Consider the following 24,360-nt stretch of genomic DNA (forward strand, 5'->3'; position numbering starts at 1 on the left):
ACCCTCCCACTTGACCCTGCACTTCTAGCCTAACCTCCGGCACTTAACAGGCCCGTCTCACCGTTCGTTTCGTTTTTGGAGCTCACGCCGTCCTTGTTCATGGCTCTAGCATCCCGATTCATAGGTCATCGACTACTCACTCAGACCTCCCAGGTTCACAAGCAGCACAGACGCCTCACAATATATCACAGCGTCACCCCTATCCCACACGCTCCAAAGAACATTGGTGTGGAGCAGGGATGTACCATTTGTCTTTCTGCAGTGGTGATGACGAACCATTCAAGTGATCCCCATTATCTGGCAATAACACCTACGTAATTCAGTCCAGAGATATGAGATACTAATGATAAGACTAGCTACGATAATGTGACTGAGGCTGGAGGTGAGTCACTTATGTCATTATGCATCGTGTTTCACACCTCCAATCACCGGTCTTGAAGCCGAGTTCAGAACACATCATAATGTATTGGTTTTGAGAAGACAAACGAGGGAAACGTCCTCGATTCAGTGTTACTGGATGAATTCACATTCATATACTCACTATACCTGGGCACGTTAAAGTAGCTTACGTGCGCCTAGATGGAATTTTATGGACATGTTCTGACAGGTTAGGTAGGTGGCTTGACTTTTTTTAAGGCACGAAATCACAACTTGGTCACAGGACGAGTTGAATATGCGGGGTCAGTAATGTGTTTATCTCGCAACACAGAGCACAGTAACCATTAGTGGATAATGTGGCTTCACGGTGCACTCAATATCCCATCTGTAGCCCAGACCTCAACGTATAAGTGCCACGCATACGAGTTCTAAACGGGGATTGTCGCATCCCTAGTGGGTGACTAAGCTCAATGCTCTGTGAGATGAATGTGTGAATAATGATTGGTAAATTCACACAGCACAGGAAGTGCGCTGTCAAGAAGTAATGGGTTTCTTATGTTGCGGTGGCTCCACGTTTGGCACAGGACCCCTCACGCTGTGCGCACTGAGTATTGGGTAACAATAAGACGCCGCTGTCTGCTTCTCTATTGCATCTGTCCAATCCCACTGGCCGCGTGCTGCCTAATAATGATCTCACCCAACTCTGAATGCCACTGCCCAGAACAAGTGTCCTCCACAGAAAGAGCTCCGAGCGTTGCGTTCCTTCACACATATTCAACACTGTTCGTTTTTACCACAATCACAGATTACTCAGAGATGATGGCATTTAAAGCCCAAGCACCCACACCACGTGAATACAGTGTAAAGACGAATGCAGATGCAATTACGAGCCATTTCAACTTGCTTGTTAAATTTCTTCTCTTCGTCAAAAGGCGGATTTGTCTCACTGCGTCGTCACAAAGACATAACGAGCGCAGTCTCTTGTCGAGGACACTAATTATTGCTCGCCTCTAATATCTGCCACTCGAGACAAACGCCTGTGTTAGAGTGAAAAAACGATGGAATCATAATTACATTTTAGTGATAGCTCGTCATTGAGGGAGACCCGGACACACGTCGTCTGCTGTGGGAAGCGAGTTTCTGTGTTGTACAAGGAGGCATCCTCAGCGCTCAGTGTGAATGGTCAGAGCCAGAGGCCTTTGTATTCTCAAAGTGCGTGCACTTCCCTTTACAGCGGCGCTCTCTCACAGCAGGCTGAGAGGTATCAAGATATAAATACACAATCCACACGTTTAAAACTAACCATGCAGCAAAATAGCAATGAGACCCACCATACAAGGATTCACAAGTTCTCGAGTCCTTAGGGTTGCTCTTCTGCAGCTACAGGGGGGCAAATGAGATCAAGCTGTACTAGCTGGATCCACATCAAGTGGACACGAGCAGCAAATCGTGACGCTTCTCAAACTTCGAAATTTACTGCTGAGCACTTCTCACCAACGACTGTGAAACAGGGTCGGTGGATCACACAGGGATGGGTGCAGCAAAGTACAAGATGCGGGATAAGGAGGCGGTGGCTCAAAGGGACAGTACAGCAAGTAGCTTTAAGACGTATGGGTGCTGGAGTCTTCTCTGATATGTGGAGTTTCTCCGTGAACTCCAGTTTACATCCAAAATTACAAACTAAGTGGCCAAACATGGCAAGCAAGAGCCCTGAGACTCGCACTTCATCTGAATATCTTGACACGGATGATTATTATTAACGTATAGTAAACAAAGTTAAGGATTTAAAAATGAACTTGCATTTGCCTTTAAAATTTGGAATATTGAGATGTGACACTGGACAAACAAACACTGACTCTTTGAATTGCTTACACAAAGTAATTGATTCAGTTGGTGAGACTATGAGTCTGTGAGGTTGTGAGTGAGGTGACGAGCGATGGAGGTGAGTTGTAGAAGTGGCTAGGTGCTGCCCTCGTCCCACACCGCTTCCCCTCCACTCGGCTTTAGGTGCCTCAACAGCAACTTCTGCAGATCCTGGCGTGCGCGGCTCTCTTCCTCCAGCGTCACACGCAGCCTCTGGGACTCCTGACGCACACGAGGGGGTGGGGTAGGAGTCAAGCAATGGAGCGGGTGTCAAGTAGAGTGATGCCACTGTAGCTTCTCACTACAAACGCTCTCTCTCGTCCGCCAGATCCCGCAGCTGCTGCGTATTCGACACACGACCTCCAAGGTCTGCCCTGACAGTATCCCAATGTCTGCCCTTAGGTAGGTCTTCTCTTCCTTTTGGTCACCAGGCATGTGGAGACCACCCTGATGTCTAAGAAATCGGCCCTCTCCTGTCCTGCACACGTGTCCCACCCAGTGCAACCTTTTTCCTGATAATTTCCACAACACTCACCTGCTCTGTTCTCTTCTGGAATTCCGCATTGCCTGCCCTGTCTTCTCACCAGGAGTAAGGGATTATGAGAATGTTGTAGGGGGAACACTTTTCGTATACACAGAACGATACCTGGTGCGATGTGAAAACAACCACGGGAGGACAAAGGCGGCCAGGCGGAGTGCTACCCACACCACCCCATCGTGTCGTGCCAGCTGAACTGCTAACAGGACTTGCCCCAAGAGCCCATAGAGTTCACACAGGGATCTGTGTATTTGTAAATGAGGGCACCGTACCTGTTTGAGCTCCTGAACCTGGTCCCGTAGGGCGTACACTGTATCCACCAGACTCCTAAATGCACACACACATTCATAAACATATAAACAAATATCACCCACATAGCCTTAACAGACTATAGGAGCAAGTGCTGTTTGCGAACACCTATGAAGGCGGTGGGTGGCCAGCACCACACCCAACCAACTTTGTCTCCCTAGTGGTGATGTTTACACACCGCACCAGGTACTCATTTGAGGCTGAGTCGACCCTAGGGGAGGCCCAGGACCAGTTCAGATAATCGGCACTGTTGTTCACTGTGAGCGGGAATCAAACCCGGGTCAACACATTTGTCACGCGGAACGTTAACCGCTACACTACCACTTCCCACTGCAAGCACACACATTCACACACATACACGGCACACCATACGCAATGGTTTCCTCCAAATATAATATCAGGAGGTGACGGGACAGACCTAGGTGCCATGGGTTGACTGAGATGACTGGCAGATGCATCACCTGTGCCCTCTGCTGTGCCGACTTGTTGTATTTATCCGCCCGGCACTCGTTGTTGCGAGCGTCGCTCCTCTACCTTCTGTTATTGTTGAAGGGTAACCACCTCCAACTGCCCAGTAGCGTCCTTCACGAGCCTCCTCCATCGAGGCAATCTTAACAATGCTGGTACCAGTCTTTAGAAAGTCCACTCAGCTCCACATCCTCCTGTACCGCATCAGTTCATCTCCTCTCCAGCCCATGCCCTACCCATTTGGCCCCCTCTATCCAGTCAAACAAAAGCTGCTTGGGCATGCTGGCTACATGGCCCAGCCAACACAGTCTTGCCCACCAGAGGCGCTCACTAATGGGAATGTGTCCAGATCTGTCGAGGATATGTGAGCTCTTCACATAATCCAGCCTGGTTAAACCCAGGAGAGATCGTAGGCAGGCCAGCCTAAATGTTTCTAACCGACGAAGATGCTGCATTAGGGGGGTCCACGTTTCGCAAGCGTAGAGAAGGGAGGGAATGACCGTGGCCGAGAAGACCTGAAGCTTCGTGCGGAGCGACAGACCAGGTAGCTTCCACACAGCGTTATGCAACCGATGAAAAGATAATGCCGCTCGACTGATTCGAAGTGAGACCTCTGCTGTTAAACCGGAGCCGGTCATATACACACATGCACTTATATACATACACGTGGACACACACTCGCGTACACATATATACACATGTTGACACAGAGACACACACACAGCGCACACAGTATACTCGCACTCACTCTCACACACTCTCACTTCTCCTCGATGACCGTCTGTCCATTTCCGCTCATCTCCTCCATGATGATTTTTTCCTCCTCGGGCAGCAGCAACTGCGGCGTCGCTTCCCGGGGACAAACTGAGCAGAGGAACATCAAGGATGACACTCAGGGGTGACTCATGGGCAAGTCTCACAAGACAACCCTCACAGGGCGACTCAAAGGTACCTCAGAGGGTTGATTGCCATGGACGACTCATGGGATAACTCTCATGTGGGACTCACAAGGGGTGGTGCACAGGATGACACATTGATTGTTCATGAATGACTCTCATGGGCAACTTTAACAGTTGAGATGATGGTAGCAGACTCGCAGTATGTCTACATCTCCTCTAGATCTCTCTGTCTTCCCGTTTATCTCTCAGTTTGTCTGCGTTTGTCTCTCCATCTCTCTAGGATTATGTAGCTGTTTATCCGCATCTCGAATCTCTTACACTGGATGCAGATTTCTGGTGTTCTTCATATATTGTCAGTCCCTCCCCCTGACACCTGTGCATCGTGGATGTCCACCCCGATTGCCCACTCCTTAAAACTAGGTCCCCTCCCTCGCACCTTCTGCAACGAGTGTGTGGAGTTCGAGATCTGGGCTTTCGTACCAATGCCAGGAGCTGAACCTCATTTACGAGGATTGCAGTGCAAGCGTGATAACTATTCCACCATGACTCCCCGACCAAGACAAACGACCACACAAGTTGCCATTTACTACAGTGGCAGTCATTTCTGCGTGGTGCATATGTATTACATTAATATTCCGCTTGTTTGCCCAGAAAAGCCTCACTATTTTCAGGAAGGTCCTGCCAAGTTTTGGCAGTAAGAGTGATGATTGCTGCTGTATGCATTCTTGTTGCTGCTGTGCTCAAGCACCACAGATATCCCTTGTAAAATAGCCAAACTACTGGCTAAACGGGATCAACTGTGTAACAAATCAAAATAACGGAACATTTGAACTTAAGCTTAGGAATTTTCAGGTAATATTAAAATTTGTATCATTTCCATTGAGCGAGTGTGTAATCGCCGAGCTGTGCGGTAGCCTCCTCAGTGGCCACATTCCCACGCGTGTCTCTCGTGGAGACCTCCGCCAAGCTGAGTGGACAACAACACGCCGTATCGTTCGTAGTGCCACAGTTGCAGTATGGGTTGTCACGAAGACCCCAACGGTGGAGGTTGGCTGCAAGAGACCTTGCCCTCTCTGGCAGCTGTTCAATAGGGCCCACTGACGGCATGGAAGGTTGGAGCCAGGTGGGCAAACTGTAGGATCTGCGTTAAGGAATTGGTTTGGTGCTGATTTTTCTCTCCATTCCTCCTGCCAGCCACTCTGCCAAGCAGTCCTGGATCATTACGTTGATACAGTGGCCTAATCCTGCAAATGACTGAACAGGATCTTTAACGTCCACTGCAAAGCAGTCAGTGCATATTTTATGGTTAATGCCGCAGTGTTAACCGGGGCGGCCACTGGATTCCAGCCATGAACCTCTTCAACAAGCGGCGAACGCTCTACTGCTGGGCAATGGTCACCGGCCCGAGGCTCCATGGACTTTTTGGCCACCGGAAGTGCAAATGGATCACGAGCAACGGTCATGGTCCAGGCCCAGATTACACGAGCCAACAGATGTGGACACTACCCACACTTTTCAATGTGCCAATATTCTGATTGTGACACTTACATACATGTAATACTCTCATAGTTCATAACCATGTACACTCAACCTGAAAGATAATCTCAAGAGCCATACAGACTGCTGTGGCAAGTGCTGTTGGCAATCATCTATTAAAGCTGGAACAGCACACGGAGGGATGGTCTGGCCAGAACCACACTCGGTAATCTTTATTTCCCTAGTAGTGATGTTTACGCGCTGCTCCGGGTCCTCATTTAAGGCCGAGTCGAAAATGGAGGAGCTCAGACCCAGTTCAGTATCGCTCGCACTTATGTTACTCATGGCAGGGACTCAAACTCGAGTCGTTGCATTCGTAGCAGTCCGCTGAGCACTGCTACTGCTCCAACAACAAAAACCGCCATTCGCCACTAAGTGGCGGTGACGTCACCACGACGCTTGTGCCAGGCTATGTGCACCTTGAGGCCACGTGAAGTGTCGAACGCCCGCTGGCAGGTCACGGGGCAGACCCAAATGCCACGGGTCGACCGACTGAGATGACTGGCTGATGCACCACCTGTGCCCTCTACTGTGCCAACTTGCTGTGCTTTAGCCACCCGGCGCTCCGCCCGTTGTTGTGAGCGTTGCTCCTCCGCCCTCCGTTGTTGTTGGAGGGCGACTGCCTCCAACTGCCCAGTAGCGTCTTTCACGAGCCTCCTCCACAGAGGCTGATCTTGACACCGCTGGTACCAGTCATTGGCAAGTCCACTTAGCTCCACGTCCTCCTGTACCACATCACTCCATCTCTTCTCTAGCCCATGTCGTGCCCGTTTCGCCCCCTCGATCCAGCTGAACAAAAGCTGTTTAGGCATGCGGTGGCTAGGCATGCGAGCGACATGGTGCAGCCAATGCAGCCTTGCCTGCTGGAGGAGCTCACCGATGGGACTTTGTCCAGATCTTTCAAGGATTTGTGAGCTCCTCACACAATCCAGCCTGGTTAAACCTAGGATGGATCGTAGGCAGGCCAGCCTAAATGTTTCTAACCGACGAAGATGTTTCATTAGGGGGGTCCACGTTTCGCAAGCGTAGAGAAGGGAGGGAATAATCGTGGCCGAGAAGACCTGAAGCTTCGTGTGGAGCGACAGACCAGGTAGCTTCCACACAGCGTTACGCAACCGATGAAAAGATAATGCAGCTCGACTGATTCGGAGTGAGACCTCTGCTGTTAAACCGGAGCCGGTTATGAGCACACTGCCCAGGTATGGGGAAGCTCTCCACAACTGCCCTATCACCAATTGGGAGTTGTGGGGGTGGAGTGTCCGATGGTACAACATACCCAGGCAGGTGCTTAGTTTTGGTGGGGCTGATGGTAAGGCCCCACCTCTTAGTGGAAAGCTCCAGGTTCAGCAGCAGCGCCGAGTGAGCAGCAATTACCAGATCATCGGCATACATAACGTGGTTTAGCAATAGGGAGCCATCCCTTGACCGCACCTGGGCATTGATCTGCCATCCCATTGTATCTGTACCAGATGGAAATTCCTCCGGTACAGCTATTGAAGGCTTCACGAACTACATGGTCGAAATAGATGTAAAATAGTGCTACTGCTCCCCACACTTGTACACACACTGGTATACATAGAATGACAGCAACCCAAAAAACAAAGATTCCCCCATATAGTTTGAACAGACTGTTGGGGCAAGTGCTGTTAGCGAGCACCTATGAAGTCCGGCACGGCACACGAGGGGGCAGGTGGCCATCACTACGCCCGACCGCCTTTGTCTCCCCAGTGGCGATGCTTACACACCACAGCAGGTATTAATTTGAGGTTGTGTCGATCTAGGGGAGGCCCAGGGCCGGTTCAAATATTCGTCACTCGGGCCACCGGGTTTGTAGCGCAGTATGCCAACCACTATCCTACCGCTCCCCACACACTCTCTCATAACACTCGTATACACAGAAACAATGAATCACACACACACTCGTTCACGCATAAACATACCAATACACACATCACACACCACCAGACACTGCAGCGTCCATTGACGCCACAGCCCAGTTACCCTCTACAGGGTCAGTCACCGGCCCAACCGTGTGGCATCTGACAGGCACGCGGACACCGTGTGCACCACTGTTTATTTGTCAGGGAGTGGAATCGCACGGCCACAGTATAGGGAGAACATCAACACGGCGCCACCTTCACCGCACGCCGTGCTCTGAAGAGGGCGAAAAGAAGCACCGCGCCCAATGTACCGGCGCACCAGGATTTAACCACAAGCAGCAGCAGCACCACACTCGAGTCTGAGAGTCATTAGTACTAGGACCACGGACTCCCTCACTCAGCAGGGACTCGGAGCTTGCCAGGGAGTGGACCCGGTAGACATGGCCACACAGCCACCTCCGCGGCCATCTCCCTGCCTTCGGAACATGACTCCGACTTGCATCAGGAATTGCGATCAAATTTGTTAAATAAAACTTTTAAACATTCATGTGAGCTACCTGCTTTTTGAGTTTGATGATTCGGCAATGGCTTGAGGTTTTAGATGTTTGTTCTTGTAAAGCAGTGGTTCTTACCCTTTACTGCAGCCTTGCACCCCTTTGGTTCTCAATCGTAAAACAATTTACGTTAACAAATACAGAGGTTTAATGAAACAAAGTAGTTGTACTTGCGTACCCATACTTAATTTGTGTTTCCATGATTTACCTTCTAAAAAAATCTGCCCATATGTCTCACACCTGGGGTGCGTGCGTGCACCCCAGGTGAACCACTGTTGTAAAGTACCCTGGGATGCCCTGCACTCCCAGCTCTGTATATAAACAAATGGTTTATTTAATTTCACATCAATTATGGTATTTTATGCGACCAGTCAGTCGAGTCCCTTCAATGTGCACGTCTCGCCCAGCACGTGCTGTGGTGTCAAGAGCTGTCCTCTGTCTGCATGGTGTCAGTCATCCAACATGGTAATATTTTAGAACTCAGATGGTTGTTTTTCATGTACTCATTGGTGAGCGGGCTGAGACCATCACCTTGTTACACTTCACACCTTGTTACACTTCAGAACCCGGTGTCATGAAGGGCGACTGGAACCCGAATTTGGGCTCACACCTGGCTTCCAGCGGAGATGAATGGGGCTCCCTTCGTATGGCTGGCAAGGGTTGTTTAAAATAAATAACGGTTCTTGAGATTTGGTAAAAATGCCGTCGTTATTCCACCATCTTCGCGGCCTGACGACAGGACTCCTCGAGCCACGAGGAGGCCGTGTTCCCGAAGGTCCATGTCATGAAAATACGAGGGTTAAATTACTTTTAATTACTACAAGTCTAGTTCCTTCTCCTATAAAGATACAACCCAAAGCACATGGCCATCATCTTGTAGCTACACACCTATGCCGTGTATACCCCACACTCTTGAAGCTTCGTTGGTGAGAAAAATATAAGAATTTAACATCAGCCAAGTATTTAATTAGGGAACATGAGACATCAATGTGAATGTATTACTGCAGGGACATCACAGAGTGTTATCATGAGAAAGCTGCCCATGCTCTCAGTGACAACAATAACAATTCCCTTCGTTTAACCAGGGAAGTCCAAATTTCATGGCGTTTTTAAGACGGTCCGCATTTGGCTCAACCATGCTCGGCTTTCGTGATCGGACGTGATTTGCTCGTAATATCGTCTATACTTTCCACTTGAACTGTTCACGCTGCAGTGGGACACGGCCTGGGTGGGAAGCTAATGGATTGAGGAACCGTGTGATTATGGGATGGTGTCTTCTTCTAAGGACAAGGAATCTACGAGATCACAAATGCTGGACCGCAGTTAAACACGAGCGTGCAAAAGTCATCGCGGAATAAACTGCGTCATTATTGATGCTTAGAAAACAATAACTTAAAAACACATCTGTGTAAATACTAACATTTGCATTAAAAATCCAGCTTAAAACACACATCATGTATGCACACATACACACGCGTGCAGGATAACCTGCCTACAGATCTACGCTGCAATGTCACACTCGTAGACGCGAGGTTCTATATAAACACGACGCAATGGGATTATTTGTAAATATTTGTACTCAAAACGCATTTTTACCATTAACCTTGATTCGGATGACACCAGGGATCTGATGCCGACGCGCGTTTGTGCTTTTAAAAATTCCCCCGATTCGGCAGCCGCACCAGACCGACCGAGCCACAGGGCCCGGTCGCCACCTCCCCTTTCTCTTCTCTCCACGTCCTCACCGTGGGTCACGGTGACACCCGTGTGCACCAGCCTGAGAGACTGCACCGGGGGTGCGAGTCAGGCGCTTCCCTTTGTACGGGAAGGAGAGCTTAGCATAGTTGGTATAATCATTGCAGGGAAATTAATGCGTTATGGCAATAACTTAATGAATCGGCAAAATAGAGCAAAATTGGTTAATAAAAATAACATGATTTACCCAGGAGAGCCTCGCCGAGACTAAGACTATTTAAAGAGGATCCTGCATTATCGACAACACTCATACTGGTGAGCACATTGGAGAACTCAGATCGCAGTGTGCCACATCTCAGTACAACCAGTGTACACAACGGTCGACAGCCTACTTGCTGTACTGCCATCTCTCACATACATGGAGACAGAATAGAGAATGTGGGCTCTGGGTGAGAGCACGAGCCAGGAGTAGATTCACAGCACTATTTCAAACAAAACTACAAGTGGAAGTTGGTTGTCCCTCCCCACACCTCTGATTTACGTGGTTGGCAACGTAAGTGTGAAAGAAGTTCAACATACAAATAAACATTGCAGGCTGGGAATAACGAGATTTGACAACACAGCGGTGTGCAGCATCACATGGACAACATCTCTCAGCCCTATCCAGACCACCAGCTCACAATAACAGAATGTGGCCATATTGTTATTTAAGCAACCAAATCAGACTGCTTCCTGTTGGGATGGCCCCTTGAGCACCTCCGGTTAGCACGGTTGGCAACGTACAGTGTGAAAGACGTTCAACATACATACACGCAGTTTAAAACACAGGCTTTCGCGACAAATACTATCCATAAGAGGTTTTTGGGTTAAATCATTGTTTTGTTGAACCTGCCACCACCCGACACAGCCAATTAGTGAGGTTTGTCACGTAAACTAAACACACCAATTCGTACCCGAGTGTGTTCGGCTGGATATCCATTGTAATTTACATGCAGACATTAACCCCCGTTCTGGCCTTCGTACCTGATTGGCTCACAAGTGACATCCTATTTATCCCTCTATTTAAGACCGAAACTGGAGGATTTCTCCACAACTCTGTCGCCTGTAATTACTGGCAGAATGTCATACTCGAATTGCAAATGTTGTGGGTTCATTCTCCAACAGACCGGTGTGCCCTGTACTAGTAACCAATCGGCATGTTCTGTTCACGTGACAAACCTCACTAATTGACTGTCGGGTGGTGGTGGGTTTAACGACATTTATATTTGCGTGATCTATCCCAAAAACCTCTATTATGGATACATCCATCCATCCGAGATTTTTGGGTTATAACGCGTAAATGCGTCGTTCAAACCTCCCACCACCCGACACAGCCAACTAGTAAGGGTTGTTAAGTAAACAGAACGTGCCAATTCGTCACTAGTACAGCACACCGGTGTGTTGGAGGGAGCGAAGCCACAACATTTACAATCTGAGTACAACGTTTCGCCAGTAATTACAAATAGCTTCATCAGGCGACAGCCAGATTTGTGCAGAAGTCTAACTGTTTTGTTCCTTATATAGAGACGTAGATGTGTTGACCACGCTTCTGCACTCTTGCGCCACGTGGGGGGGGGGGGGGGGGAATTACTGAGGCAACGTACATTATGCATTATGCGAGCCTTTGAACTTGTCCTTCCTGTCTATTGTGTGTATTAAATAGATGTATCAACGGTAATCCCTATGGAAGTATGCTGCCCTTTGTAGCCATTCATTTGCACAATGTATTGATTATTCGTTTCCACGCAGCACTAAGCGATCTAACCCAAAAAAACCCTCTATTATGGATGATATTGGTCACGAAAGCCGACGTGTTATACATACATACACTTTCTCTAAACTGAGTTGGCCGTCAAAATGACAAATTGGCCACGCATTCACTATTGAGCTCGACGTCTAAATAGGGATGAGAGCTTTTGTATGTGATCTGCGCACCTGTGTTAAATCTACTGGAAATAACATTGTGAGACGGCAAGTAGAACACAAAGATTAGAGGACACACTCAAGTTAATGACATCATATTGAGCGTTAAGAGAAGCAGGCGTGGGCGGGACGCGCCACGGCAAGAAGGGACGGTGGCCGACGATCGATACGAATGACGGAGTGGCAGCCAAAAGAGGGAACGCGGCGCCTTACGAGAGGACGTATACCAGCTCGTGTGCTGGCTGGATTGTTACATCGCAGGGCCATGATACGTAGAAATGGTTTTGAAATGCCTTCATCCAGCAGTGGATTGATCACGGCTCTTGATGATGAGGGAAGTAGCGCAGAGCTGATGCAGAGTGGCAGCGCTGGACAGTGACAACTCAATTATCTCTGCAGGAGAAATAACTCGGCTTATTGCAATGAAAGTCTATTCATATAAATTAGTATCATTTTACAAAAAGGAATACTATTTCTTAAACAGCAACTGCTGGCAACATTTACTGTGATCAATGCTTTGTTTTTACAGTAGTGTCCTGATTACAAAGAGATATTGTTGGACGGAATCCATCACGTACAACTTCCTGGAAATAAAACGAATTCACTGCTTCCCAAACACATTTTACAAATTATGAAAAACGTAGACATGTAGAGTGCGTTGTTTGGAAGGACGTAGACATTTCCATTCTTTCAATAAATTTTCCAAACAACTTTTGATTGAAAAAATGGCAACGAGTTGAAACCGTGGCGAATGACCCAAGACCCGGTTCCTGCATCACTCAGAGCCGCTGGGCGGAGCCACTCGGGTCCCGACGTCTCAAACCCCCTTGGCACCAAACCCACCCTGGCACCACCCTGGCACCGCGATAGCGAGGTCCTCGCACGCAAACTAAACAAGGCGTGCACAGGGCCGCCTGTGGACGCTTCTCCCGCTGCTCCTGTAATCCTCAGCGGGCTGCCTGAGTTTGGCCGAGTCAAGGATGAGATCGCCGAATCCGAGGATTCCTACGCCCCAAGTTGTCGCGGTCCAGACCACTCGTCACGCCGCATGGCTACGGCGCACCACCATTTGAGGTCTCTCTCCAACAGGTGCAGAACAACACGAATAATTAAGAATAATAAGTAACATAGACCATCCTGCGTCACAGTACAGCAAACAGGTTGCCACTTAGAGCAATCCAATGCCCCCACTTGTCGCAGTCTTGTGTCACCATCACTCAGACCGCTTTCCATGTGACACCAGAAGATGCAAATTGCATCTGCGCTGTTTACTTCCAGCCTCATCATTCTCTCCTTTGTTATTTTCTGGGACCCGCATGAAGGCCCTCATCCAGCATTGGTGCGTGGACAAAGCGACTTCACTGCGGCCTCCTCACCGATGTGGTGGACGTGGCCCCACCAACTTAAACAGCATTATTTCACAAGCGATCTCTTAGCCAATTGTTCCGTCAACAGACATCGTTTGTTCTAAGGTCCTTTCAGGTTTATGAATATTGCTGTTTATGAGTGTCAGCAGCAGCTATGGCTGTAATGACTCATGCACTCATCCCGATCTGTGATCGTCAGCAGTCACTCTAGTGATGTCACAGTGGCCTTGCACACTTCACAATAAGCCACTGGAGTGGCAGTACTCGAGTGCCCATCAACGCAACTTTAACTGATTATTTTTTCATAAACAACGCTTCAAGCTTGTGTGGAACAGTCCGGGACAAGCAGAATAAGTGTATCTATTAGAGAAGAGCTTTTTATCGTTTGGGGTTGTAGCTTTCTTTCATGTTTGGTCGCAACCAGGAGAAACTCAATTGGTTGCTTCCAAAAGCACGCACTGAAGAGACTATGGAGCTGATGTGTGTATCACTGGGATGACCGCAGTTGTTAATACAGCGACACAGAAATTAGTGCAGTTGGCTACGGCCATAAGACAACTGAGGAGCCAAACAAGAGCACCCAAACGAGCCACAGTTTCTGTATCGAGAGGAGGGTCCTGTCTCGGCTGAGTCGGGGTTCCGATGGGGTCGAGGGGATGCTACACTGGCTGCTGATTGGAGCGACTGGTGACAAATTCGCGTGCATCATAGAGAAACCCGAGTCAGTGTAAGTCGTCAAATCCTCCCGCCGCCCATGACGTCCACAGCACAACCCCTTGGGGCATGACATTACCAAAGTAAAACAGGAATCAAGGGCAACACAGGGGCGCACGGCGACATGACTAACGAGGCGAATATTCCATCACATCTTGTGTGTGGTTACCATTGGTTGCTGCAAATGAGCGTCCATTGTTTAGACTTAACGGGAGGCCTATTGAGTACAAAAGTGCACAAATCTCATCTCAGCAGCCGATATCTGCTGTTCGCATTCTGAAATATTTTAAACACGCATTTGTGCATCTGCACAGGTTCAAACCCTTAAAACAACTTCTATTTTACACGCGTATCAGCCCAGGCTGTGTGTGCCCACTCGCATGTGCGAGGGAGTCTCCGAGAGGCCAAACTCGTCACAGTGGCCACCGAGATTCGAACTTCCGAGTTCAACCACACCGGGCAAGGGCGGCTCAGCCGCCACCCCCCACCCCGCAAATCTTGCCGAGTGCTCCGACCCTCGGAATTAAATACCCATAATGCAAAGTGGTGTGCACAGGTTTAACGCGCGACAGATCATGGTGATACTTTTCGCAGATGAGCGATTCTGTCAGGCACCGACGACACGAATTCTGCACGTCAGCACCATGCATGTGGGCAGTGAGACAGCTCCCGCATTAGAGAGCTCATTAAGTGCCTAACTCACTCACAAACAGCACCACTTCTAGTCCCACTACGTTTCTGTTTCCTGTTCAGTGTTAATATAGGCGTGTGTGCTATTTATTGGTGTGTGGGTACAAGTCGGTACGTGTGTGCGAGTGCTTGTACGCACAAGTGTGCGTGTGTCCACCCAGGAGTGTCTACTCAGGTTTGTGTATATGAAGGTTTGTGTATATGAAGGGATGTGAATGTACGTTGAACTCTCTTGCACCATACGTGGCCAACCGTGCTAATCCGACTGCTGCAGTTTGCGTGCTGTGCTACGAACCCGGCGACGGGAATTCGATTCCTGCTCAGGGGTAACATCTGTGATGATTATCTGAACCAGTCCTGTGCCTCCCCTAAATCTACTCAGCCTCGGTGTGTAAACATCACCACTCGGGAAATAAAGGCGGCCGGGCGTGGTACTGGCCACCCATCCCTTCGTGTGCCTGTGCAGGCCTTCGTAGATGCTTGCTCACAGCATTTGCCCTAACAGTCTGTAAAGGCTATACAAGGGATCTTTGTCTTTGTACTAAGAGGTGTATAAACACACTTCGGTGTGTATGGATAATTGTGGCGAGTGCGGGGTGCAGTCAGTGTGCGTGCGCAAGGTGTCTGTGTACAGCGGTGTGCAGACCTTGCGCACGGGGGGCTTGCCTACACAATCGGTGCAAGGTCATGCATGTGAATCAAAACTGCCGATGTGCTCCACGAGTGGGAAGAGTGCACGCACGGATGTGAATACGCAGATGTGTGTGTGCAGAGATTTAATTATCAGTATGCAGTGAATCTTAATTTTGGAGCTTTCGTGACTGCAGGAATCATTCTTTGTTTCTTTCGGTTAAGTCACGTCTAAAGATAAAATAATAAATTAAAATAATAGTATATTACGACGTTTCGATTGCAACACAAGCAATCATCATCAGGCATAAAAGAAATAGCAACAAAAATGTGATGTAATACACATTTCAATATTTTGCTAGGTTATTTAATTTTCGTGTGCCTTTCTCCTAATTTTCAAGCTTGCGTGCCCGTGCCACGTCGTCATCTTACTTGCAGCAGCAGTACGTTGCCGTACACTCATTGATATGTTAATTTTCTCTGCCCCCTCCCTCTCTCCGTCCCCGCCCCCCCCTCTCTATATTTAAGGGACCGTCACAGAAAGGACCCCTCTCTTTGTGCCGATATGTGTCCTCTCTCTGTGTGCCGTTGTGATGTCTGTCTGCTTGTATGTCTGTCTATAGTTTTCAAGTTAGATTTTTGTTGCTATTTCTTTTATGCCTGATGATGATTGCTTGTGTTGCAATCGAAACGTCGTAATATACTATTATTTTAATTTATTATTTTATCTTTAGACGTGACTTAACCGAAAGAAACAAAGAAAGTATGCAGTGAATTATGCGAGACCCAGGGAGCCTGCATATCTCTGAACCTAAGTGGATACGTATGTGCATGCATGCATATTGGTGTGTGTGCATGTCTCAGCATACATTTGTCCAATGCGTGTTTGCCAATCTGCATGTATACACATGTACACGCAGGCATGTGTGAATGTCATTTGTACATGTGTGGATACATGTATATATGTGCCCAATGTGGGGAGCGGTCATGTAGCGGTTTGCGCGCTGCACTACGAACACAGCAACCCGAGTTCGATTCCCGGCCAACATCAGTAACTATTATCTTAACCAGTTCTGGGCCTCCCCTAGGTCGACTTAGCCTCAAATGAGTACTTGGTGAAATGTTAAAAGGTGACCATAGCCACCCAAAAACTCGTGTGCCACGCTGGCTCGTTAACAGCCCTTGCCCCAACAGTCTGTTGAGGCTAAAATGGGAGATCTTTGTCTTTGTGTGTGTCTGTCACAGTGAGTGTGTATGTCAGTGAGAGTGCCCATCTGTGTTCTTAGTTCTGGTGGTGAATGTATGAGTGTGTGCGCCGAGTGCTGTGCAGGCTGCGGTACAGTGGATACTGCGGCTGCTGCAGTGACTGCTGCAGCTGTTGTGGCTGTTGTGGCTGCTGCTGCTGCTGGTGCTGCTGGTGATGATGGTGGTGATGGTGCTGCTGGTGGTGGTGATGGTGCTGCTGCTGGTGTGAATGGTGGTGGTGGTGGTGCTGCTGGTGCGGCTGGCTCTGGGGCAGCCACACGCTGTCGCTCTCCGCTGGGGGGGGCTGCTCTCCGGGGTGCTCGGCGGGGCCCGACAGAGACCCCCGCCGGGAGCCTGCCCCTTCAGGGGGCGGCAGCAGCACGTGGTTGTGCATCAGATCAGTCGCTTGCCAGGCTATGGCACGCACAGGGAGGAGGAGGAGGGGGGGGGGTATGGGGAGGAGGGCACATGGACGAGGGGGAAGGAAGGTGAAGGAAGTGGGAGCAGGGAGGAGGCAGGAAGAGGGAGGAAAAGAAGTAGGAGGAGGAGGGCACAGAGGAGAAGGTAGGGCGGGAGGAGGCAGGGGGAGGTGGAGGGCATGGGGAGGAGCAGGGCACGGTGGAAGATAAGAAACGAGGGGAATTATGTGAGGGAGGGAGCAGAGGGAGATGGCGTTGGAAGCTCCGAATCAGGTCGAAGATGACATCACAAGGGATATGTTTGCGAGGGAAGGAACGGGCGAGGAACCATCACAAACAGCAGCAGCCAAGACAGAGAGATGAGGCAGCACAGCGGAATTAATTGGATGTGCGGATACAGCGATAACAGAGACAAAACATAAAAGGAGTTAATGAACACGTGGGGCGTGATTAGAAAGCAGCAGGGAGGAGATTGGGAATAAGCAGTTATGTTTCAGAATAAGCAAAGCCCGTTGAAGTTGCAATGTTAAGATGTGGAGTGGATGTTAAAGAGTGAGGGTTGTCAAGGAGAGGTGTGAGTTTGTGGTGGAGGCAATGATGAATCCGAGACAATCAGTGCGAGGGTTCATGTTGTGATGCAGCAGAGGGGACGTGGGGGCAGTTTAGGCCCAAGAGGCAGTTTTCCAACAGCCAGAGCGAGGTGCAAGCGAGGTGCGAGCGAGGTGCGAGCGAGGTGCGAGCGACCATGAGAAGCAGGGCCATGCGATGGTTCCATGCAATGAGAGAAACAAGCGACACAAAGCCACAATGATGCAAAACAGCAACAAAACACAAAAACAGTTTATACAATTGTGTCAAACGGAATTAATAAACATAATCACGCAAAATGCAAATGTTTATATTAATAAAACGTAAGTGTTAATCCATTAAGATTATCATGGATATTAAATAAAGGATCATGAAATAATGCACAGTTATGCAATGTTATGTTTAAAATGATGACAGACAACGAAAATGTATGCCAAATTGATTATTGCAACGTGATTATAATAAATGGTGATGATTTGAACAATGGCAACAAATTATTTGGTGTGGAAATGTATGGATTAAGACCGACATTTATGAGTGATTCAAGTGAAAATGGGAATAAAAATGTTGATCAAGATACACGAAGATCATTGCAAACAGCAAGGGGAGTGCAGCGCGCGATAGCGGTGCAGTTAGCAGCGGGGAGGGGACATGGAGACGACGGGTGGTGACACGGACACAGCACGGGGAGGGGACACGCAGATGGTGGCACGGGGAGGAGAGACGCAGACGGTGGCACGGGGAGGAGAGGAGACAGAGATGTGGCAAAGGGAGGAGAGGAGACCGATCGTTAGTTTAGTTTGCAACAGCAGCAGCAGCACCAGGCAAGATTAGACAGGCGTCACGGAACACAATCGACACAATCACAACACAAGACACACAACACCAGAGACAACAAAGACAAGAGATACACAACACAATACACGAGACAGCAACAACGGCAGATGAACGTGCCACACATGGAACACGTCACCTGAGGACACATCACAAATGTGTAAAACCTTACACGAGACAAACACTATGGGGAGACACACCGTGAGACATCACAAACACAAAACAAGCACAACCTGACATCAGAACACAAGTCGTACGTGACACAACCCACAAAAACTAGACAAGCACAACGAGGCAGCTCAAGACGCACAACATTAAACTCGGACAAATGTGACGTGAATACACGGAAAACACAAACGCAAGACAAATAAAAACCCAAGACAAACTGAACACAACAAATAAAAGAACACAAACACGAGACAGCAAACACGAGTTGCGTTAGCGTTAGGGTGAGGATGAGGAGTCCGAGTGCAAAAGCAGCAGCAGCAGCATCATGAGTCTGTGATGCGAGAGACAGACGCAGGTGAGAAGCAGCAACCACAGCCTCAAGTAGAGGGCCTCATTCTCTCAACCACTCCCCCTCATAACTGCAGTCACCCTCTCAGTAACTCAATCTCTCACTCTCTCATGCTCTCACCTTATCATTCTCCGGACACCAACAAATGTCGTTGACACCGAGATTCACTTCTATGTAACTGTGCAGTAAAAATCTAAATCTCACGGCCCAATCTGTGGACCAGCCTGAAGCCATTTGACTCGCTGCCCAGGACAATGCGGTTTCACCACACGTTGCTGATCCCCAGGTGGAACGGCGCCGTGAGTCCGATGGGTTTCATTCTCACGTGTTTCATTGCCGAGTACCGGTGTGGTCACAGTTCGGTGACAAGCTGCGTGCGTTGGGCGTTCACCACGTGCGTATGCCGCGTCACGTGACCATGCGAGGTTAGGCCCTGTGAGAACGCGACGCTCACAGTCGCTGCCTGACACTTTACAGCTCTGATACAACAGCACTATCTCGTTTTCAAGACCAGGATGGACTTGAAAGAAATTGTTCCTAATGAGTTCCAGACCAGAGCTCCTAGACCCAAGTCCCTGGCACAGCCTGATTCACATTTCTGATTGAAGACATGCACGAACCATCCACCCCAAGCAGTCTGGTTGATAGTCACAGAAGGGATAGGACAGCTTCTAAACATGAGATTCCAAATTTACTTAGGTCAATGGCAGCTTCACGGCCTACAAAACATACATTCTCAACGAATGTATTATTAGGAAATAAATAACACGAGAAGTTAACGGCGCGTTTGAAACTGTGAGGGTTTAAACGCGAATCCACCGAAGAGATCTGCAGCACAAAACCCTGCGAATGCTGGAGGCTCGAGCCACCCACGGTCGAGCGAGCAGCAAGGGAACAGCGAGGGAGCAACGAGCGCGCGGCACTGAAGCTGGACAGCCGGAGCTTCAAGCGACACCACCGCAGGCTGCATGAGCAGTAGCTGCGCAGCGTGGCGAGCGACAGGGCCCCCAGAAGCGATCGAGAAGCGATCGAGCAGTGACCAAGGAGCCCCAGAGAGAACCATCAGAGCTGGGGTGGGGAACCATTCCTCCCGAGGGCCCAATAGTGCAGTCAAATACCCCTGGGGGCTACCACACATTGCATGTGGGTCATTGCGTGTTCGCTATGTATGCATTAATTGACATCCAGGACATCCTTGCAAATGAGACGTTCCGTTTCAAGGCATTATTCAGGTAATATATTTATGATATAAAAAGTCAAAAAATAAACACTAACACAAAGACCTCAGTCACCACTGCCACTGCAAGAGACCCTTCGAGTGACAGCCGTGAATGAGCGCGTTCAAATTATAATTGTGACATTGTGGACAGGTCGAAAATATTCACCTCTAATACCCAATTAGTTTGGCTATGATGCTCTGTGAGCCGTTTCAAGGGGGTAGGTAGGCCTCATGGGACATGAAGTCATGGGTTCCCCACCATGGGTGAGGGAGAAGAGGATAGAGCGGAGTGCACGACCAAGAGCGTCGTCCGAAGTCTCTGTTACAGCCAATGTGAGAGCCAAACCTCTAGGTGCCACAAACAGCGGCTCTGTAGGCTGACTACGATGGAATACGACAAAAGGAATGCGAGCTTACTCTCCGAGTGACTTCGCTCGAGAATCCGTGAAACGTAACTTGAAAACACAAATTAACTTTGCACAAATGGAGCTCCCTGCAGAACTGGTGCCAAGTGGCAGCCACAGAGCTTCAATTGAAATCAAACCGATTCACGCAGGACACGTGCACTAAATGAGCCTGCGAGCTTAATTCATGAGAATTCATTGAATCGCAAGGTGGGGGGGGCAACCATTGTACGTCTGAGTGGGGTATGGTGACGTTACAGAGGACAGCAGCCCTTCAATTATCCACGAGTCTCAAGACTGCTTGGAATATGCAGCACTGTATTGCGAGTTTGCCAAACGTGAAAGTAAACAGAAATACAGGAGAAAACCCACGCATGCAGAGGAGAAATTCCCAAAGGGCACGACACATACAGCCTGTCAGCACCCACTTGCCGTACCACCCGACACCACCCGACTGCCCTACAGATGTAATGCTGGCTCCATCTCTGTGTGCTCAGCCAACCCCTGCTCCAGGTGTGTGATCTTTCACGAGCAGCAAGCTCTCCACTCTGGGACCGTCACTCACACACCGGCACCACTGCGTGCGTCGCTCATTCACATAGCGTCCAGAAACACCCTGTGGCCTTTCCCGTGCTTCTGCTAACGCTGACGTCGACAAGAGGAGTCTCTGCTCATCCCTGGGCAGCATCAGAAGCATCTTGAAATCAACACCTTCAGCTGATGATTCACCCAGGCAATTTAAAGACCATGAAAGGAAAATAGAAATCCTCCCCAACATAACGATTCTCGCGGATCTCCCTTGGATAAGAAACAATGAAGCTCAACATTGCCTAGTTGAGTGAATTGAGGTGGCCAGGTGACTAAGGGATACGAGCAATGAACCAGAATTGTCAGAGGCCAGAGTTCAACTACAGGTTTCAACCACAGAGATTACGTTAGGTTCCCCAGTGTAAGAGAGTGTGAGGTTCGGTCACAAACGACTGCACAAACGATCCACCGATTTTAGTTCTGTTTTCGTTTAACTCGGCCGAAGGCAGATGGTGCTAAGAGCTAAGATCTGTAAGTAACACTGGGTGACTGTCAAGCAACAAAACCCTCTTCAGGGGGCACAAGTGAACACCACCCAGTGCTGTGTGAGAGCCAAATACAGACCCGTGAAGTGGTTCTGTGACGCCATCTTTTCCTCGGATGTGACGCTTGGCTGACTTTATTCATGGGTAACCGGCGAGTCACGCAATAGAGCCCTCGGTGACCGTGTGGTTCTCGTAGAACTCCGCTGAACTTAGTGGACTGGCTGCAGTTTGGGTTGTCAAGAAGACCCCAACGGTGGAGGTTGGGCTGCACAGAGACCTTGCTCGGCTGACTGAACGTATCTCTTCACCTCTCTCCTCCGATTTGTGATCAAATTAAACAAGCCTCGGGCCTTCTCCATCCAGGAGGGATGCACACAAAGCATCGTGACACCGCACAACACAAACGTTTGGAATCTTTGGCAGTTTTTATTGTAATATTGCGTTAGAATTTTTTTTATAAAGTACCAAAAAAGTTAAACAGAAATATATCAAACGACATCCACCCTGTATTATTATTATTGCCCATACAAGAATACCGGATGCGGCACGCGACGTGGCCCAGTAATAGGAATCACATGCAGACACCAGAGCCGCCCCCACCAGTTAGCGACGCAGCACGACGCTGACAGCGTTCCCCATCAGTAAGAGTCTGTGCAAGCAAGACTAGTGATGCTAGCAATATCTGGGACTCAAATTCGGGACACTGGGTTCGTAGTGCAGAGCGATAACCACCCAGGCAATGCTTCCCATAATACAGATATGTGCACACTCACTGCCAGACACACACACATTCACTGAAACACACAACAGAGTACCGTCAACCAAAGACACAGTCATAATCTCTCACCCATGCACTTGCACACCACTCGTGTACAAGCGAGTGGCTATGAAATCACTTCGCTAGATTAGAAACTACAGCTCCACGTGACGCGGATCGGCTGTCGAACGCTTACGACGTCACGCACGACGCGGCGCGCACGACGCGGCGCGCACGACGCGGCACGCACGACGCGGCACGCACGACGCGGCACGCACGACGCGGCACGCACGTGGCACGTACGTGGCACACGGGGGGCGGTACGTGTGGGGCGGTATGTAGTACACACCGGGCCCACTGGACAAGGGTGACGGGGAGGCGTACACAGAGGCCGGCTGCGTCACTTACTGGAGTTGAGCGTCTGGCGCGTCTTGGCGCTGGTGCAATACGCCTCGATCACCTTCAGGATCTGAGAATCCTCCTCCAGCGCCACCGCCGTGCCTACAGCACATGGGGAGAGACGGGGAGAGGGGATGACGAGGGGAAATTATAACAAGTATGAGAGCACTTGTCCAGGCATTCACACTCAATCAATCACTTTTACTCAATTACCAACTTACTAAGTAAATCGCGTATTTCCTCAATCAAGTGCTCCCTCATTAAACCACTCACCTAACTGTTCACTTATTCAATCACTTATTCAACCACTTAATTACTCAGAGCCATCAATCATTATAACACTCGCTTATTCACTCAACACTCATTGGTTGCTTCACCCACTGTTGCACACATCCACCCACCCCACCCATCCACCCATGACATCCCCACCCACCCATCCACACACACAAACCACATCCCCACCCACCCAGTCACCAAACCCCCAGCCACCCAATCCCCACCCATCAACCCGATCCATACCAAACGACCAACCCCATCCCCACACGCCCTGCCACCGATTGGTTAACCACGAGCGTGACGGCGATTGCCGGATGTCTGGCGAGCGTTGTGACAAGAGCCTCACTTTTGCGTAGCGTGGGGTCGTCGTCTGATGGTTTCCGCGTCTTGCGGGAGGAGAGCAGCTTCTTCACGGCCTTGGGGCTCTTACTGAGATCCTGCACAGACAACACCACGGCTCGCTCACTCGCACTCTCACATTCGCTCACAAACACAATCTCACACCCTCATATGCTCCCTCTGCCATCCTCGGCTACCCTATACGATGAGAGGAAATGCTTGCATGACAGTGTTGCCAACTTAGTGATTTTGTTCCTCGATCCAGCCACGAAATATTGTCAAAACAACTAGCGACTCATCTAGCGACGTTCCACGAAAAAATACACAAATCATATTAGGAGCGATCCCTGGTCTGTGTTAAAGATCCTGTAACAGATCATTGCGAGCCATACTTGGCGAATTGTCGTGACATTTTATGCAACTTCACAAGCTCTATCTGTCACTTGTTTAGATTTATTTGGCGACTTTCCGATTTAAGGAGTTGGTAACACTGGGCACTGGGCTAGTGTCTGTGACTGCATGTTGAGAAGCCCCGTGATGGATGCTACTGGGCAGCTGGAGAGAGTTAATCACCAGCAACAATGGGGGGCGGAGGAGCGCACTCACAAGAATGATTGGAGCGCAGGGTGGCTAAAACGCACAAAGTTTGTAGTGAGGAGCACAGGTAGTACGCCTGCCAGCCATCTCGGTCAATCAACAGGTAACACCTGGGTCTGTTCCGTGACCTCCCGCCAGTGAGTCTTCCTTGCTTAACGTGGCACCTAGCCTGGCACAAGCACCGTGGTGACATCACCTTTACTTTGTGGC

At 49.4% G+C, this 24,360-nt stretch overlaps 1 protein-coding gene across 8 annotated transcripts in view; it reads right to left on the bottom strand.

The window, feature by feature from the left end:
• Positions 1–1,554: 1,554 nt before the first annotated feature.
• Positions 1,555–24,360, bottom strand: part of LOC144735634 (rho guanine nucleotide exchange factor 7-like) — a 70,383-nt gene continuing 47,577 nt past the window's right edge. For 5 of the 8 annotated variants that reach the window (XM_078618081.1, XM_078618079.1, XM_078618080.1 and 2 more), the window contains 3 exons: positions 23,561–23,651; positions 22,948–23,040; positions 16,193–17,142 (listed from right to left, as the gene is read on the bottom strand). In XM_078618081.1, the coding sequence (XP_078474207.1) occupies positions 16,766–17,142; positions 22,948–23,040; positions 23,561–23,651 (561 nt within the window). In that variant the 3' untranslated portion in view covers positions 16,193–16,765. Of the gene's footprint in view, positions 2,464–3,051; positions 3,107–4,304; positions 4,421–16,192; positions 17,143–22,947; positions 23,041–23,560; positions 23,652–24,360 lie in introns of those variants that run through there. The other 3 variants (XR_013588665.1, XM_078618082.1, XM_078618086.1) reach the window with 3 other exon arrangements.

This window comes from Lampetra planeri, chromosome 56 (genome assembly GCF_965212315.1).
Source record: "Lampetra planeri chromosome 56, kcLamPlan1.2.h2, whole genome shotgun sequence".
Classification (NCBI taxonomy): Eukaryota; Metazoa; Chordata; class Hyperoartia; order Petromyzontiformes; family Petromyzontidae; genus Lampetra; species Lampetra planeri.